Source organism: Dromiciops gliroides, chromosome 2, assembly GCF_019393635.1.
Source record: "Dromiciops gliroides isolate mDroGli1 chromosome 2, mDroGli1.pri, whole genome shotgun sequence".
Classification (NCBI taxonomy): domain Eukaryota; kingdom Metazoa; phylum Chordata; class Mammalia; order Microbiotheria; family Microbiotheriidae; genus Dromiciops; species Dromiciops gliroides.
In genome coordinates, this window is record NC_057862.1 from 152,554,142 (window position 1) to 152,572,590 (window position 18,449).

The 18,449-nt window shown below is 37.2% G+C and overlaps 1 protein-coding gene across 1 annotated transcript in view; it reads left to right on the plus strand.

The window, feature by feature from the left end:
• PIAS1 (protein inhibitor of activated STAT 1) overlaps window positions 1–18,449 on the plus strand; it is a 158,714-nt gene that overhangs the window by 130,902 nt on the left and 9,363 nt on the right. Inside the window, exons 9-11 of the mRNA XM_043983582.1 lie at window positions 4,513–4,673; window positions 6,682–6,812; window positions 8,548–8,728. Of these exons, the coding sequence (XP_043839517.1) occupies window positions 4,513–4,673; window positions 6,682–6,812; window positions 8,548–8,728 (473 nt within the window). The remainder of the gene's footprint in view (window positions 1–4,512; window positions 4,674–6,681; window positions 6,813–8,547; window positions 8,729–18,449) is intronic.

An 18,449-nucleotide genomic window follows, 5' to 3' on the forward strand; every position in this document is an offset into this window, starting at 1 on the left:
GTGACTTGCCCAGGGTCACACAGCTAATATGTGGCAAGTGTCTGAGCTTAGATTTGAACTCAGGTCCTCCTGAATCCAGGGCCAGTGCTTTATCCACTGCGCCACCTAGCTGCCCCAAACCATTGTAATTTTTTTTTTAAACCATTGTAATTTAAAAAGCAATAGAAATATTTTTTTCTCTCCTCACCTCTCCCTCTATTAAAAAAGAAAAGAAAAACCAACTTGTTACCTCTCTGTCAGGAGGTGGATAATCTTTTTTGTCTTCAGTCTTCTGAAATCATAGATGAATATTGTATGGATTTTAGTTCTTAGAACTTTCAAAATTGTCTTTTTAGTGATGTTATTATTGTATAAATTGTTTTCCTGGTTCTGTTCATTTCATTCTTCAGCGGTTTATGAGAGTCTTCAAAATTATTAGTTTTTATAATATTTATTTTATAGTATACTTATTCTTCTGGTTCTGCTTACTTCTGCATCAATTTATGTAAGTCTTTTCATTTATGGAAGTCTCTGAATCCAGATTTGAACTCAGGTCCTCCTGAATTCAGGGCCGGTGCTTTGTTCACTGTGCCACTTAGCTGCCCCCATTTCCTCATTTTTAAAAAACACAAATAGTATTCTACCATATTCATAAACCAAGATTTATTCAGCCATTCCTCACTAGATGAGCTGGGTATCCTTTTAGTTTCCAGTATTTTTACTATGACAAAAAGAGTTGCTATAAATATTTTTGCACCTATAGAATCTTTTTCTGTTTCTTTCATTGGGGACAGGAGTGTTGCAGTGGTATAGCTGGGTCAATTAATTCTGTGTATAATTCCTAATTTCTTTCCAGAATGGTTTTACTCATTCACTGGTCCACATCCTGTTTTCCCACAGCCCTTCCAGCATTTCTCATTTTCTGTTTTATTATCTTTTTCATTCTGACAGAAGTGAAATTTCAGAATTTTAATTTGCATTTTTCTACATTGTAGTGATTTGGAACTTTTTTTTCATATGGCTATAGGTAGCCTAGGTTTCTTATTTTGAGAACTGCTGTTCATATCCTAATACCATTTATCAATTGGAAAATGGGTCATATTTTTATAAATTTGAATCAGTTCCTTGTATAATTTGGAAATGAGATTTCATCAGAGAAATTTACTGCAAAGAGTTTTCCCAGTTAATTATTTTCCTTTTAAATCTTGGCCCTGTTGAATTTGTGCGAAAATCTTTTAATTTTATGCTATCAAAATTATCCATTTTATCTTCTGTGAACCTCTCTATCCATTGTTTGGTCATGAACTTTTCTTCTATCAATAGATCTGATCAGTATCTTTTTTTTTCTGTATGTCTCTATTTTCTGCTTTTTCCTTCCTGTTTGTATCTCTTCTGCTTCATATCTGCATCCATGTTCTGAAAAATTATAAATTGCCTCTCTATAGAGAGGAGGTAAGACTCTTAACTTTACACAGTATTTTGACAAGTCTGGGTATCTGTGTTCTGTTCTTAAAGCAAATTAGAAGTAAGGAAAAGTATTGGACATACTGAGGCCCATTAATTGATGAATAATGAAACAAATAGTAAAGATAATAACCAAAAAAAATATTACTCCATAGTTATTTAACCCACTTGTGAATTTTACCTAAAAATGTGAGAGCCAAGTCCCATATTTCATGGGAGATTATATACATTGTCATATTGAAGAGGAGTTGCTGTAGTTACTGTCAAGACAGACTTAAGATTCTTTTTTTGAGCTATCCTTTAATCCTTATAGTCACTAAAGAGTCCTAGGCAGATGGGGATTATTTCGGGATAGTTAATAGGTGAGGCATCAATGGTTCCTGTGTCTCTAGAATTGACTCTTCATCTCCCTTTGCTGAATTTGTTTGTGTATATATGTGTGTGTATTAACATCCTCTAAATCCTGAGCCCCAAATGTACGTTATTTAACATCTGTTTAACCTTATCTGTTATTGCCAAGTTTACAAGGTGATTGCTATGCTTTTATTAACATAATAGAACTAAATATTTCTTATTACTTTTACTTGTCAAGTACATAGAGCTTTGGTCTTAGAAATGGGCTGGAAACTATGTTGAGTTCAAACAAATGTAGTTCTTTATCTTAATTTATCTATCTAATGAAATTAATAAGGGCAGCAAGATGGTGCAGTGGGTAGAGCACTGGCCCTGGATTCAGGAGTACCTGAGTTCAAATCCAGCCTCAGACACTTGACACTTACTGGCTTTGTGACCCCGGGCAAGTCACTTAACCCCCATTGCCCCACAAAAAAAGAAAAAAGAAAAAAAAAGAAATTAATAGGATACTCCTCCATCTGAGTATTTGCTTATGTAATTTGATGAATGGCAACTTATTTAGATCCTTTCTTGTAAGAGATCACAGATTTTTAAGGACACTGTCTATTTGACCTCACAATTTTCTGCAGGTAATGTGGGGAGAAGCAAAATGTGTTCCTGCCATTTTGCAGGGGGAGAAACTCAAGCCCAGAAGCATGTGATTTGCCTGAAAATATCTAGCAAAGAATTGGTATTGGCAAAGTAATTTGAGGCTCTAAATTTTAGTTCAGATCCTTAGTAAAATAGAGGATCCTATATATCTCTGAAACTGATGAAAATTTTATAGGCCTGAAATCATGCTAATTCTTTTTCCTAAATGAATTCTGACCTTTTTTCTAGTATTGACAGCTAAAACTTCCTTCGAAGTTATAGCATAGTTAAAATAGGATACCAGAGCCCAGTCAGCTGCTGAAAATAATGCATCATCTTCTCTCCCCAAAGCTTTTCTTTAACTTTTCCTGCTACTTCAACTTTCATACGTATTCAATTACTGCTCCTATTGATTTTTGCCATCACAGTATTTCTCAAAATCATCCTTTCTTTTCTCTTCTCACTGATACTATCCTATAAAAGCCTTCTTCATCACCCTTTGTGGATTACTACTTAGTCTCCCTACTTCCGGTCTCTCCCCCTCTCACATCCCTCTCCTTGAGTGGCTGGCTCCCTTTTACATGTTCCTTAGCCTGCATTAAAGACCTTCTACAACCTTTCTACTCCCTAATTCTGTATCCTTTCCATTCATATGTGTTTACCTGCCTCTGTGCCTTTGTTCATGATATTCCTTGTGCATTAAATACCTTCCCCATCCCAATCTTTTAAAACCCTACATATCCTTCAAAATTCAGCCAGACTTTACACTTGATTCTCCCTGCCCCGCCCCCAAGTCAGAAATTATCTTTCTTTCCTCTCACTTCGCATGGCATGTTATCCCATTCTGTGCTGTATTTTTTGCATTTATTTTGCTTGATCTACATTTTCATCTGTGGGGGTACTACTTTTGTAGAAGTAGGATGTATCTCCTATACCCTCTCATGCTTTACCATTATCCATGTTTGCTCATAAATCCTCCATAAATGTTCTACCATGTTAGAAGCCTTCATCTTACATACCAAGTGCCAGTATACCACTGGAGTAGATGGTCTTTTCTAAATGTCCTTTTTAACTAAGTGACCATTTCACCTCCTTTTTTGGTCATTCATGTCCTCAGTAATATCTTTTATATTAGTTCTCCCTTTTAAGTTATGCTTAAAATGAATTTAAATTGAAATAATTGTAAATTATTGTAGCATGTATTATTTAGCACTGCCTATCTGTATGAAGCTTATTAAGTTGTAAGTTCCTTGAAGGCAGGGACTAGGTCCTAATTATATTTATGTCTCCTGAAGGAGACGTAATAGGGCCTTGATAAATGCCTCTTGGATGCCTCATAGAGCATCTTCTTTGGAAGCAGGAGAAGTTGGAGGCACTAGATGATGCAGTCAGTTAAATGCAGTGGACCTTAGATGCCATGTGGAAGATGGAGAACAGTATACTCTGTCCACATTCTATCAGAATGTGGTGAAAATTAGAGGTAGAGCATCTGTGTAGCGGATCAGCTTTCTCCCCAGGAAAGACAAAAAACAATTGCTCTGGGATAGGTCATAGAAGAGAAACAACAGCAATTCCTCTTAGATTCACTTATTTCAGTGCCAGTAACAGGGACAGAAGATGTATCCTCTAAGTTTCCACAAGTCCAAAGGTATGTCCTATCAGGGAGCTCTCTAGTTTGATCATTTTCAGGCAGAGACTGTAGACTTCTTGAGATGTACAAGCTTGTCCTTGGAACCATTTATTCAAAGGTCAACCAGTTTAGAAAGATGTGTTTCTTATGTTCTGTGAAAATTCCATTAGCAAATAACATTATACTACAACATGTCACTATAGAAATCACATTTTTTTTAATGTTTCATTCAGCTTCTCCAAAGCTAGTGTGTCTGTATGTGATGATATGCTTTAGGATATTTAAAACTCTTAAAATTTACAAACTGTATTCATGTCATTCTTCATAGGGAAACATTTACTTTTAGCCAAGCCTATTTAAATGGAAATTAGAATGTGTATGTAGTGTTTTGAAGTTTAAACCATGAAAAAAAAAAAACATTCTTGGTTTTTGCTTTTTTTTGTTTTTCCTTAAAGCTTGGTAAAATGCGCCTAACTATTCCATGTCGGGCACTGACGTGTTCACACCTGCAGTGTTTCGATGCAACTCTGTATATTCAAATGAATGAGAAAAAGCCAACTTGGGTTTGTCCTGTATGTGATAAGAAGGCTCCATATGAACACCTCATTATTGATGGGTAAGCCACTTTACAATTGAAGCTTATATTTACAACTTGAAAATGGTCGTCTAAAACATTTTTAAAACTTTTACTTTTTTGGCTTATCATCTTGCTTGGGAAGTGCACATTTTACTATCTTTACTCTTAGTACTTAAAAAAATAAGCTATAATTTTGATTCATTAATAGTTCTTATCAAGAGTATATTTCATGCCTTTAGCCAACATTTGAAACCATAGGGAAAAAAGGGTCATACAGTTCTACAAAAGACAAAAGTTGAGATTTCAGTTACCACATTCCGGTAGTTTGCACACTCACTGAAGAAACTTCCCTTTTCTCCCACACTTTTCATTATTCTCTTCTTCAGATACATTTCTTCATTTTTCCCCACAATACTCCCAATACCTTCATCCTAAGTTACAATTTTAGTTCCTTCTGTGTGATGAACGTTGTGCTAGGTGCATACTTGATCTGTGATACCTAAACTTCCCTTTCTTCTTCTTTTGTATTTTTCCTATTCTACCTGGTACTTTGGGTCCTTCTTCTGAATTTGTGCCCCACTTGCCTTCCTCCCACTCCCAACTATTTCACCCAACTGACCATAGTAAAAGCATGTAAGAAGTGCTTGTTGATGACAAAATGATGCTGATCATAGATACTGTAACAAGGAAATACAATGAAGCAAAGCAAAATGACATTGACTATATCTGACAATGCCTGTTGTTTCCTCTCTACTGAGAAGAGGAGAGGTATATTTTTCATTACTAGTCTAAAGTTAAGATTAGTCATTGCATTGATTGATATTCTGATACATTTGGTTTCAAAAATTTCAAAATATTTCTCAATTACATGTAAAAAGTTTTTTCGCATTATTAACAAATGAGGGATTTTTTTGAGTTCTAAGTTCTTTTCCTACATACTCTCCCACCACCCCTTCAGAAGGCAGGCAATATGATATCGATTATATATGTGAAGTCATGAAAAACATAATTTCATATTAGCTATGTTGCAAAAGAAAACACACACACACACACACACACACACACCAAGAAAAAAAATAGAAAGAGAGAAAAAAGTATGCTTCCATCAGCACTCAGACTTTATCACTTCTCTCTCTGGAAGTGGATAGCATTTTTCATCATGAATCCTTTGAAACTGTCTTGGATCCTTGTCTTGATCAGAGTAGCTAAGTCTTTCACATTTGATGATCATTATAGTATTGCTGTTACTGTGTACTGGTTCTGATCACTTAACTTTGCATCAGTTCATATTAGTCTTCCCAGGTTTTTCTGAAATTATCCTGCTTGTCATTTCTTATAGCACAATATTATTCAATCGTAGTCATCTACTTGTTCAGCTATTCCCCAATTGATAGGCAGTCCTTTAATTTTTAGTTCTTTACCACCACAAAAAGAGCCACTATAAATATTTTTGTAGAAATAGATCCTTTTCCCCTTTTTTTGTCTTTTTGGGATACAGATCTAGTAATGTTATTGATGGGCCAAAGGGTATGCAGGTTGATAGCCCCTTGGACACAGTTCCAGATTGTTTTCCAGAATGATTGTACTTGTTTACAATTCCACCTACACTGCTTTAGTGTCCTAATTTTTTCACATCCCTTCCAGCATTTGTCATTTTCCTTTTCTGTCATGTTAGCCAATCTCATGAGGTGAGGTGGTATCTCAGAGGTTGTTTTTTTTAATTTTCATTTCTCTTGATTAATAATGGTTTTGAGCATTTTTTCATATGACTCTTGATAGTTTTGATTTCTTCTTCTGAAAGCTGTCTGTCCTATCCTTTACCATTTATCGATTAGGGAATGGCTCTTAGATTTTGAGAACCCAAAAAAAAGTAGAGTTCTGGTCTACTTCCCTTAACAAGAGTTATTTTCAGACATTACTACAATATACAGAGTTTCCATTTTTGCTTAAAGTTTTTAAAACGGCAATTCTTATTGTTTTTCTTTTTAATTATCCTTAATTTTCATTAAAAACTTGATACATATAAATGAAATTTTTCTCTTTATAGTCTATTTATGGAAATCCTAAAGTACTGTACTGATTGTGATGAAATACAATTTAAAGAGGATGGATCTTGGGCTCCTATGAGATCAAAAAAGGAAGTCCAGGAAGTTTCTGCTTCTTATAATGGAGTTGATGGTGAGTATTCACAAATTGTATGCTGATATAAGCATTTTTTGTTAAAAATAATAATAATAATAAAATTGCATTTTAAAACTTCAGTTTTTTTATTATCTCATGCATTTTGTAGAAATTATTTAATGTTCATGTGTCACCTAGCTGACCCATGATGACATCTTCAAAATAAAGTTATGGGGTAAGAAGTATGCACTGGAAGAAAGGGAAAGGGAGAGGCAGATTGGGGAGAAGTAGTTCACATAAAAGAAATAAGAAAAAGCTTATGGAATAGAGGGGGAAATGGGGAAGGAGCAGGGGAGTGAGTGAGCCTCTCATCAGAATTGGCTCAGAGGGAATAACATACACATTCAAGAGGGAATAGTTGTATATCTTGCCCTGTGGGAAAGTGGGAGGGGAAGGGGATGGGGTGGGGGGGAGAGGCAATGGAAGGAAAAGCAGATTAGGGAGGGGGCAGTAAAAAGCAAAACACTTTCGAGGAGGGATAGGGTGAAGGAAAATAGATAATAGAGTAAATATCAAGGGGAGGGATTAAGATGGAGGGTAATACAGTTAACAGTTAACTGAAAGAAGTGATGAACAGGATGCTATCAGAAGGATGTATGAAAAATACAAACCATCAACAGATATAGAACTGATGGTATCTGAATACAGATTAAAGTGTAATTTTATTTGTTAGCTCCTCTTTCTAAAGGTATTTTGTCTATTTTCTTTCACAACCTGACTAATGAGAAGATGTTTTGCATAACTGCACATGTATGCCTTATATTGAATTGCTGGATTTCATAGGGAGGGAAGAATTAATTTAGAACATAAAGTTTTAAAAAATCAATGTGAAAAGTAATAATGAGCAGGAAGAGTTCAGAGAAACCTGGAAGGACTTACATGAACTGGCGCTGACTGAGAGGAGCAGAATCAGAAGAACATGGTATACAGTAACAGCAACATTGTGTGATGAATAGTGGTGATAGACTTGGCTCTTTTTAACAGTGCTATGGTCCAAAACAATTTCAAAGAACTTCATGATAGAAAATGTTCTCAACATCCAGAAAAAAAGAACTGTGGTTTGTGAATGCAGATTGAACCATACTGTTTCTACTTTGGGGCTGGTTTTTTTTTTCTTCTTTTTTGAGGTTTTTCCCTTGTAATAAAAATTAGAAGGAAAGAAAAAGAAATTATTTAGTGTTCAGATGTAAAAAAACTCCTTTTAGGTTAACTTTTCTCCTAGCCTTTTCAAATTTTCTGATACGAAATTTCAACGTAACATAATCCAAAAACTCACTGGCAAAATTGTGCTTTTGAAATAGTATGCTTTTAAACTTTAGCAGACGATGTGGAGTGGTCAATATTCTCATTTCACTTGCTTTTTAGCATGGTTTTTGTTATATTTCCCCCAGGAAGCTACCATAACTTAGATTTTAAATCTTTACTCACATTTTTTTCATCACTTAGAACAGGTTGAATACTCTACAGGTAATTTGGTATAAGACAGAGTACTTGCTTTCATCACAAAGGGACAATAAAAAGCACACTTTAGAAAAATTCAATTATGAAAGGTTTTAGTAAAATACCATTCAAAATCAGGAGCAGCACACCTTTTCAGATTTATGATACTACCCGTATACTGATTCCAAATTCTGTAACTGATGATTCATTAGATTTCTTTAAAAAAAAAAAAAAAAGGAAGAAAAAGAAAGTATTAATTTTTTTTAATTAAACCACTCTCGTTCCCCCTCAGGATGCTTGAGTTCTCCCTTGGATCACCAGGTATCTTCTCACCACCAATCTTCAAACAAGAACAAGAAAGTAGAAGTAATTGACCTCACTATAGACAGTTCATCAGATGAAGAAGAGGAAGAACCATCTGCCAAACGAACCTGTCCTTCTGTATCTCCTGCATCACCAGTAAATAGCAAAGGGTAAGTGTTAGTGTGATAAAGAATTCAAGGACCTAAGAGTTAGAATTAAAACTGATCTGATAAGTAATGACTAATGGAATTAAATTTCAATTTTTTTCCCATAAGTACATTAGGTTGGGTTTTTTTGTATTCTTTATTTATCTACCACATTTTGGATCTGTGTCCAGTTCTAAAAAACAAACAAACCCATCATCACTCATAACCTCTACTTCCTTACCTCTCACTTTCTTATGAACATTTTAAAATCTGGCTTCTGACCTCACTACTAATGAAACTTTGTTCTTCAAAGACAATCTCTTAGTTACTATATTCCATAGCCTTTTCTCGGATCTTATCCTTCCTGACCTCTCTAAAACTTTCGACGATGTTGGCCACCACTGGATACTCTGTCCTCCTTGGATTTTCGTGATAATGATCTCTTATTCTCCTTCCTTTCTGGTCTGCTCCCCAAACTGGGGTGATCTCCATTGATTCGTCCTGGATCCTCTTTTTTCTACACCTTTTCTTTTGGTGATCCTATAAGTTTCCATGGATTTTATGATTAGTTTCATACCCATAAACTCTAAATATCTACCCATTGTCTCTCTCCTTAGTGCCTATCTTTAATTACCAATCCCCTATTAAACATTTTTAGCTGTGTTCCATAGCCATCTTGAAATCAACATGTCTAAAACTGAAGTCATTATCTTTTCTCCAAAATTCAGCTCTCAGTTCCTTGAATTGCAGTCCCAGATCATCTACTGTTTGCTGGACATTCCATGTGGCTGTCCCACAGGCAGAAAATTCAATATGTCCAAAATGGAATTCTGTCTTCCTCCTTAGTTTCCCTGTTTCCATTAAAGGCAATATACCACTATACAGATTTTCCATTTTTCCTTAGTTTTCTAAACAGTAATAATTCTTTTTGCTCTTGTTGCTCTTATTGCTCTTTTGTTTTTAATTATGCTAAATTTTCATTAAAAGCTTGATACTGAAATTTCCTTCTTATAGTTTGTTTATGGAAATCCCGAAGTACTATATTGATGATGATAAAATACAATTTAAGGAGGCTGGATCTTGGGCTTCTATGAGATGAAAAAAGGAAGTCCAGGAAGTTTTTAATTCCTACTTGTAACCTTGAGTTGATCTTTCAATCCCATTTCTCCCTCTCCCCACCACATATTCTTGACAATGACTAGTCTTTATGCAGCATTTTAAGGTTTGCATAGTGCTTGACATAGCTGATCTACTGGAACTTCCCAGCTACCCTGTATTGTTAGGTAACATGCTAGAGACATTATCCTCTTCTTTGTAGATAGGAAACTGAGGCAAATGACAATATTAGAGGCAGGGTTAAAACCCCAATCACTGATGCCAAGTACAGCTTTATCACTAACCTGTGCTGCCTTTACAACATCTCTACCCAAAGGATTAAATATAAACCCCATAACTTGCCATTTAAAGTTCTATTTATTCTGTCTCCTCTTTACCTTTCCAGGCTTATTATATATTACTGACCTTCAAACATTATACAGCCCCGATCAGACCAGATTTTTTGCTATTTCTCGCACATAATAGTCCATCATCCATCTCTTTGCCTTCTCTTGGGCTGTTGCCTGTTCCTAGAATACAAAGAGTATGCACATATATGAAGCCTTTCCAGGTTCTCCATTTATTTTATCTTTGTCTTATGTATATGTGTGTGTACATGTTGTTTCCCTTTGTAGAATGTAAACCCCTTAAGGGCAGGAACTGTTTCAGTTTTTTGTCTTTGTGTGTCCCCCTCTGCCTAGAATATTGTAGATAGTTGATAAATGCTTGTTGATTGAGCGTTTGACCTGTATAATATCCCCTTTTCTCCAGTTAACTGTCATGCTAGTTCAAACCTTTATTACTTTCCATCTATATCAGTGATCTTCAAATTCTTTTAAGTGAATCAGTAAAAAAAACAAAAACAAAAACAAAACAAAACAAAAAACCTGTTGGTAGCTCATAATCCCGCAATATTTTTTTGTTTACTGAGACGGTAAGCAGATGTAGGTTATACATGTGTAATTATGTAAAACATTTCCATATTAGTCATTTTGTATAGGAAGACTAGGAAAAAAGGAACAAAATGAAAGAAAGTGAAAAATAGCATGATTCAGTCTGTATTCAGTCAATATCAGTTCTTTCTCTGGAGGCAGATAATATGCTTCATCATTAGTCCTTTGGAATTGTCTTAGATACTTGTATTGCTGAGAATAGATAAGTCATTCACAGTTCTTCATCAAATAATATTGTTGTTACGGTGTACAACATTCCCCTGGCTCTGTTCATTTCACTATGTAGACAACAAGTAAGTCCAGATTTTTCTGAAATCATCCTGCGTGTAATTTCTTATAGCACAATAATATTCCATTACAATCATATTCCACAGGGCAGCTAGGTGGCGCAGTGGATAGAGCACCAGCCCTGAATTCAGGAGGATCTGAGTTCAAATCCAGCCTCAGACACTTAATACTTACTAGCTGTGTGACCCTGGGCAAGTCACTTAACCCCAATTGCCTCACCAAAAAAAAAACAACAAAAAACCAATCATATACCACAGCTTGTTTAGCTTTATTTATTTGTGCCCCAATTGATGGGCATTCCTTCCAATTCTTAGCCACCACAAAAAGAGCTGCTATAAATATTTTTATACAAGTGGGTCCTTTTCCCCCTTTTTCGGATGGCTTTGAGATATAGACCTAGAAGTGGTTTTGCTGGACCAAAGGGTATGCACAGTTTTATAGCTCTTTGGGCATAGTTCCAAATTGCTCTCCAGAATGTTTGGATCAGTTCACATTTCCACCAACATTGCATTAGTGTCGCAGTTTTCTCATATCCCCTCCAATATCCAACATTTTCCTTTTTTTGTCATGTTAGCTACTCTGATAGGTGTAAGGTGGTAACTCGGGGTTATTTTAATTTGCATTTCTCTGATCAATAGTGAATCTAGAGCATTTTTTCATGACTATAGATAGCTTTGCTTTCTTTATCTGAAAACTGCCTGGTTCACATACTTTGACCATTTCTCAATTGAGGAATGACTTGTAGTCTTATTAAATTTGATTCAGTTCTCTAAATATTTGAGAAATGAGGCCTTTATCAAAGAATACTCTATTCTCAATAGGTTTTTGTGACACTGGTATTTCCTACCTGTCCTACCTCTTCCGACCATTCTCTTTCTTTGTTAGTTTTTCATCTAGACCTCACTCACTCACTATCTGATGTCCCCTCAGACTCTCCTGAGCACTCTTCTCCATCTCTACTATTTTTCTTGGTGATTTCATCTGAATTGTGGATTCAATTTTCATCTCTGAAGATTATTTTCAGATCTATCTGTCCAACCCTAACTCCTCTCTTGACATCGTTTTCTCATATACCCGTGTCCTATTGGCCATTTTGAATTTGATGTCCTATGGACATCTTAAACTCAACATGTTCAAAATTGAACTCATTATCTCTCCCCTCCCACCAAACATGCCTCTCTTTCTAACTTGTGTATTAGTTTCAAGGGTATCACCATCCTCCTAGTCAGCCAGACTCATAACCTAAGTGTCATCCTTGACTTCTCATTCTCTCTCAGCCTCCATCTCTGTTCCATTGCCGAGGTCTGTCAATTTTACCTTCATAATATCTTTTCATATATTCCTCCTTCTCTCTTTTGAAACTGCAACATCCTCATGTCTGGACTGTTGCAATGGTAGGTTTGCCTGCCTCAGGTCTCTCCCTGTTCCAGTCCATCTTCCACTCATTTGCTAAGTTGGTCTTCCTAAAGTACAGATATAGACCATATCACCCACTCCCCCTATTCAGTAAACTCCAGTGGCTCCCCATAACCTCCAGGATCGTATTTATGTGTTGGCATTCAAAGCCCATCATAACCTGCCTCCTTCCCCACCTTTCCAGTATTCTTTTACCTTACACCCCTTGCCCCATATATTATGTAATCCCCTCTGGCCTCTTTGTTGTTCCTTGAACAAGACATATCAAGCATTTTCTCTAGTAGTCTCCCATACCTGGAATTCTCTCCCTCATTGCCTCCTGGTTTCCTTGGTATGCTTTAAGTCCTAAGTAAAATCCTTCCTTCAACAGGAAGCTTTTCCCTTTCCCCCTTAATTCTAGTGCCTTCGCTCTGTTGATCAGTCCTAATTTATCCTGTATACAGCTTGTTTGTACATAGGTGTTTACATTTTGTCTCTTCCTTTAGACTGTGACATCGTTGAGAGCAAGGACTGTCTTTTGCCTTTCCTTTTATCTTTAGCACTTAGCACAGTACCTGGCACATAGTAGGTGTTTAATAAATGTTTCCTGACCCACTCAAAATGAAAAAGATGAACATGGTACTCTCAACTCACTAGTCACTTTCCCTAGGGGCAGAGCCTGCCCTTTAGAGAGGCATTTCCCACTCTGATGAAAAGGAAGAATCTTTCTGGATTTTTCTCACAAAACTCCCTCTTCTTCATTCTACCTTTTACAGTGGATAAAGTACTGGCCCTGGATTCAGGAGGACTAGCATTCAAATCTGACCTCAGACACTTGACACTTAGTAGCTGTGTGACCCTGGGGAAGTCACTTAACCCTTATTGCCCTGCCAAAAAAAAGAAAAGAAAAGAAACAAGTCCAACAGTTGGCTAACTCTTTGGGAATATGATATAACCCATTTTCCTACTCTGTGATTAGTTGATTACACACCCCTTTGTGAGAAAATAATTATTAATAATGGATTGGGGGCAGGGGGGTGGGAAATGGCTTTTTCTAAGAATTTAGCCACGAAAGGTAGAAGAGATATCTGACTGGAGCTTCAGGGAGATGGGAGAGTCAACTAAGGTTTGTTGTTGTTACTGTTTTTCTTAAAGATTGGGAGAGATGTGGTGGTACTTGAAAGTAGCCACTTTGCTCCCCCTGATGTACATTCCAGGGGCCTACTTTGAAGTAGAGGTGAGAAGGGAGCAGATCTAGCTTAGGGGACAGACAGCCTGTACAAAGGCAATTCAGGAGATGGAATACTGAGTTAGGGAAACTTATAGGAGTGCTTATACTTGGGAGCACTTATAATAGACCCTCCACAGGTTATAATATTGCACTGAAACTACCAAGATAAATTGTAGCTAAAAATGAACTTCTCAAGTGTATGATTGGGGAGATATGTGTGGTGAGATAGGAGTTTGAAAAAACATCTAGGAGGTTTTAGAAGACTGTTCAATGTCAAGAAGCATTTTGGCATATCGAGTAGAGGGGAGACCTTAGAATCCAGAACATTTGGATTCAAGTCCTGCCTGGGGCCATTCTGACTTGTGGTATGAGAAAGTCATTTACTCTCTCGGTGCCCCCAGGCAACTCTCTGATTGTAAGTGTCAGAGCAGGTTCCAGCCTTCCTTGGTGGAGTTCTATGTCTAAAAACACAGGTACAGTCAGGGGTTTTAAACCTCAGTATGAGTAAGCAGTATGATATGGTGGCCAAAAAAGCTAACATGGCCACAGGCCATTTGAGAGATATAGCCAGGACTAAGGCAGTATCCCTGTGCTCTGCCATGGTCATGCCACACCTAGAGTGTTGTCTTCTCTTTGGGAAGCTGTATTTTAGGAAGGACATCAATAAGTTAGAAACTGTCTGGTTGAGGTGGATGGGGATAACGAAGGGCTTTGAGGTCAGGCCATTGTGGTATCATTGAAGGAGTTGGGGGAGTTTAGCCTCAGAAAGAGTACAATAAGCTGTCCTGTACAGAGGCATTACACTGGGGTGTTTTGGACAGCACTGGGGACAGAAGTTTCAAAGGGGGGAAGGGGAGCAGATACAGGCTTAAAGAGAAACTTGATAACAATTAGAACCATCCAAGAGTGGGATGAGATGCATTCAGAATTAGTAGTTTCATACTCATTTTGAGGTCTTCAGGCAAGGCTGGAGTTCCTATTTGCCTAATATATTGTAAAAAGAGTTCTTCCAAACTCTGTGATTCTGTGTTAGGTACTTTATCACACTAGTAAGCTTCTTTAGGGCAAGGCCTATTTGCAGGGTCATTGTACTAAAAGGTATGCCAGTGTCCTAAAAAGTTAATATAACTCCTCTCATGTGTAATGTTTACTAAGAAGTTTATTTAACCCTAAATTTAATAAAACTTTAAAAAAGAAGATTGTAGACTAGACATCTGGGACCTCAAATGAACAGCAGATTTGCTAAGACAGAAAATGAAAGAAAGCTGTTTCAGGAGTTTTGTGAATTCAGTGACCCAAAGGAACAGTGATAGTTGTGTAAAGATGCACATATCACTTCCTGGTTTCCAGATTTGTTTACCATAATGTCCTTTAATTAGCTGTCAATATTTGTGGTGATGTTTGCTCAAGTCTTGGATAGCTGAGGTTTCTGAAGATGCCTTTTCTCTTACGCTCATGTATACTCGGCAAATATTTTGTTACTACCACTACACATAGTTGCAACTTTTAACTACTGTTTTAACCCTGTAAACATAATCAAAGCAGCTAAGGTATGCAGGTTTTAGTTTTGGTTTTGTTTGTTTTTATGTGGGGGGTGGAGCAATGAGGGTTAAGTGACTTGCCCAGGGTCACACAGCTAGTGTCAAGTGTCTGAGACTTGATTTGAACTCGGGTCCTCCTCTAACCAGGGCTGGTACTTTATCCACTGTGCCACCTAGCTGCCCCTTGTTTTTATTATTTTTTTTAATTTTGATCATAAAAATCCATCATCTCTTCCCAACAACCCACTCATTGAGAAAGAATGAAAAGCAAAATCCTTGTTACAAATGTATAGTCAAGCAAAACAAATTCCTGCATTGTGCCATGTACAGAATATGTATGTAGTTGTTTCATTCTCTGAGTCTTTCACCTCTCTGGAAGTAGGGAGCATGTTTCATCATTAGTCTTATGGAGTTATAGTTGGTCTAAGCTGCTAATTCTCTCCTTTGGGGGGGCGGGGCAGGGCAATGAGGGTTAAGTGACTTGCCCAGAGTCACACAGCCAGTAAGCGTCAAGGGTCTGAGGCCAGATTTGAACTCAGGTCCTCCTGAATCCAGGGCCGGTGCTTTATCTGCTGCTCTACCTAGCTGCCCCCTAAACTGCTAATTCTCTTTCTAATTTTTCTTCCATAGCTCTAAATTATTTTTTTTTCTTCTTTGCTGTTTTCATTTTTAAAGTCTTGCAACTTCCAACAATTCAAGTTGAATTTGTGCCCAAGGGAGCAGTTAGGTGGAACAGTGGATAAAGCACCAGCCCTGGATTCAGGAGAACCTGAGTTCAAATGTGACGTCAGACACTTGACACTTACTAGCTGTGTGACCCAGGGCAAGTCACTTGACTCTCATTTCCCCTCCCCCGCCCCCCCCCAAAAAATTGTGCCCAAGCTGAGCCTATCTTATAGATGTTTTGGAGTCATTGTTCTAGTAGGTTTGTGTCTTGAATATCTCTATCACCTTGATGGTGTTTTATGGTGAGATTCTTTTTGTTTGTTTGCTCATTCTTTCAACCTCCTTCTTGACTTTGGACTTTTTTAGGGTCAAGCTTTAAACATTTCTGGAGAAAATGTCTGAACTGATTCTGCTGTTGTTATCTTGGGGTAATGACGGGTGTGTTATTCCAGGATCTCAGGGACAGCTCTGGCTGGGGACCTACAAGTTTTTGGTGCTCCCAAAGTGTTCTGATCCAAGGCAAAGTCTGATCATTACCCCCACCCCTTACCCCGCCAGTCTCTGCAAATTCCTGACCTGTGTTTAGATCTGATAACTGGGTCTATGGGCTTGCCTCCTTTGGAATTTCCATAGATTGCTGGTGGACTTGGCTACTATCAGCCAGCTGGAAAGCTCAGAATGACAGGGGTCTAGACTTCACTTTGTCTGTATTCCTGCCCTGTTTATCCCTCTGCAGGCTTCAGACTGAGCTAGAAACTGGAACTGAGACCCCACTCCACTCCTGGGATTAGAGCCCCATAGATCTTGCTTGTTTCTGAATTTGCTCCCATGACTGAAGGCCCTATACCTTCACACTGGAAGGCCACCCCTGGGTACAGATCCCCTCATCTGTCTGCTTCAGCTATACGTATGGCATGTTCCATACAAAACAAGGTTTGGATAAATAAGAAATCTAGTCCCTGTGGCTTCCCTTGAATGACCAGGTTCATTGCCAGCTTTGTTATTAGACCTAAACCAGGCCTTGCCCAAATTCACCTCCCTCATCTCAACTGAGCATATTTATTAAGTATCTCCTAAGTTCAGATCTTTGTGCTGGGTCCTGGTTATTACCAAGTTTGCGTGGTAATGGCTCTATCCTTTTGAAACTTACCTTCTAGAAGGAGAATATCACATATACCCAACTCACCTTATTTGGTACTTACAGCATATCCATAATTGAAGCAATATGGGCACCTTTTCCATCAATGCAGATTGCGTTATCCCCTTCTTTGCCTTGGTCATCAAATGAGTTAACAAATGTAAAACACTTTTCAAAGCTTGAAACAAATTCTAGCTATTATTTGCTCTTATAAACACTCCATTGTGCATTCTTCTCATTCTTTTACTACCTCAAGAATATCATAATACCACCAAGGCTGTCTATGCCATTTTCCTATGGAACCAGCACATCTGCTTCTGTGGTGAGGCATGCTTTTGATTCACTAATAGCTACAGTACAAAATACACATGCTATATTTTAGTGCATTTTATCGTGAAAATGGTATAAGCAAAGGGTGTCATGAAGTCTGGCCTAGAGGGAGATGTGGGGCAGGCAAGGTGATGTTGCCAAAGGTGGGCAGTTTTCAGCAACAATGTGGCAGAGAGAAGGTGTGCAGGAATTCTTGCTGGTTAACAGACCAGAAGACTTAGAGGCAGTTACTGAGAAAAAAGGAAATACATGTATTTCATGACAAAAGGTGTCACTAAATTGAAATCATTTCTATGTTTAATATTAAAGATCAGCAATTCTCAAAAGATTTTGTATTTGACTATATTTACAGTTAATATATATGAAAATTCCTTTAAAGATAAATTGGGGGGGCAGCTAGGTGGCGCAGTGGATAGAGCACCGGCCCTGGATTCAGGAGGAACTGAGTTCAAATCCAGCCTCAGACACTTAACACTTACTAGCTGTGTGACCCTGGGCAAGTCACGTAACCCCAATTGCCTCACCAAAATTTAAAAAAAAAATTTTTTTTAAGATAAATTGGTACCAGTAAAAAAGCATTATTGTGGTCTGGTTTGTACTGTTTCCCAACTCATACAGCAAAGTTTGATAGAGAGAATAACAATTTCATCCTATAGTAACTCAGTCCCTTAAAAAATGGAAGTTAAAGACATTTAAAGTAATAAGAGTTATGTTAAACAGAACGGATATGTATATAATTTTGTTTCTTTAAATCTTTTGTGAGTGTTTCTGCTTTCTTCATGGGTATTAACTTCTGCTAGCAATCCAGCTTTATGGTTGTTACTGGGTAACATGACTTGTGAAAAACTTATTTTATTGATTTGTATAAGTAGAAAAGAAAACAACATTGAATTTTAACTTGCCTAAGGCCAACATAGTTTAAACAAATACCTGCAAAACTTTTATGGTAAGATATTTCTATTTAATATAAAAGCATAGTGTGACCAAATGTATATTCTAAAACCACAGTGTTTGGAAAGAATGTACAGGGGGTTCATTTTATTTCTTCAGTGTTAACAGCTATGTCTTTTAAAATGTATGTGCGTATTTGTGCATACATATGTATGAT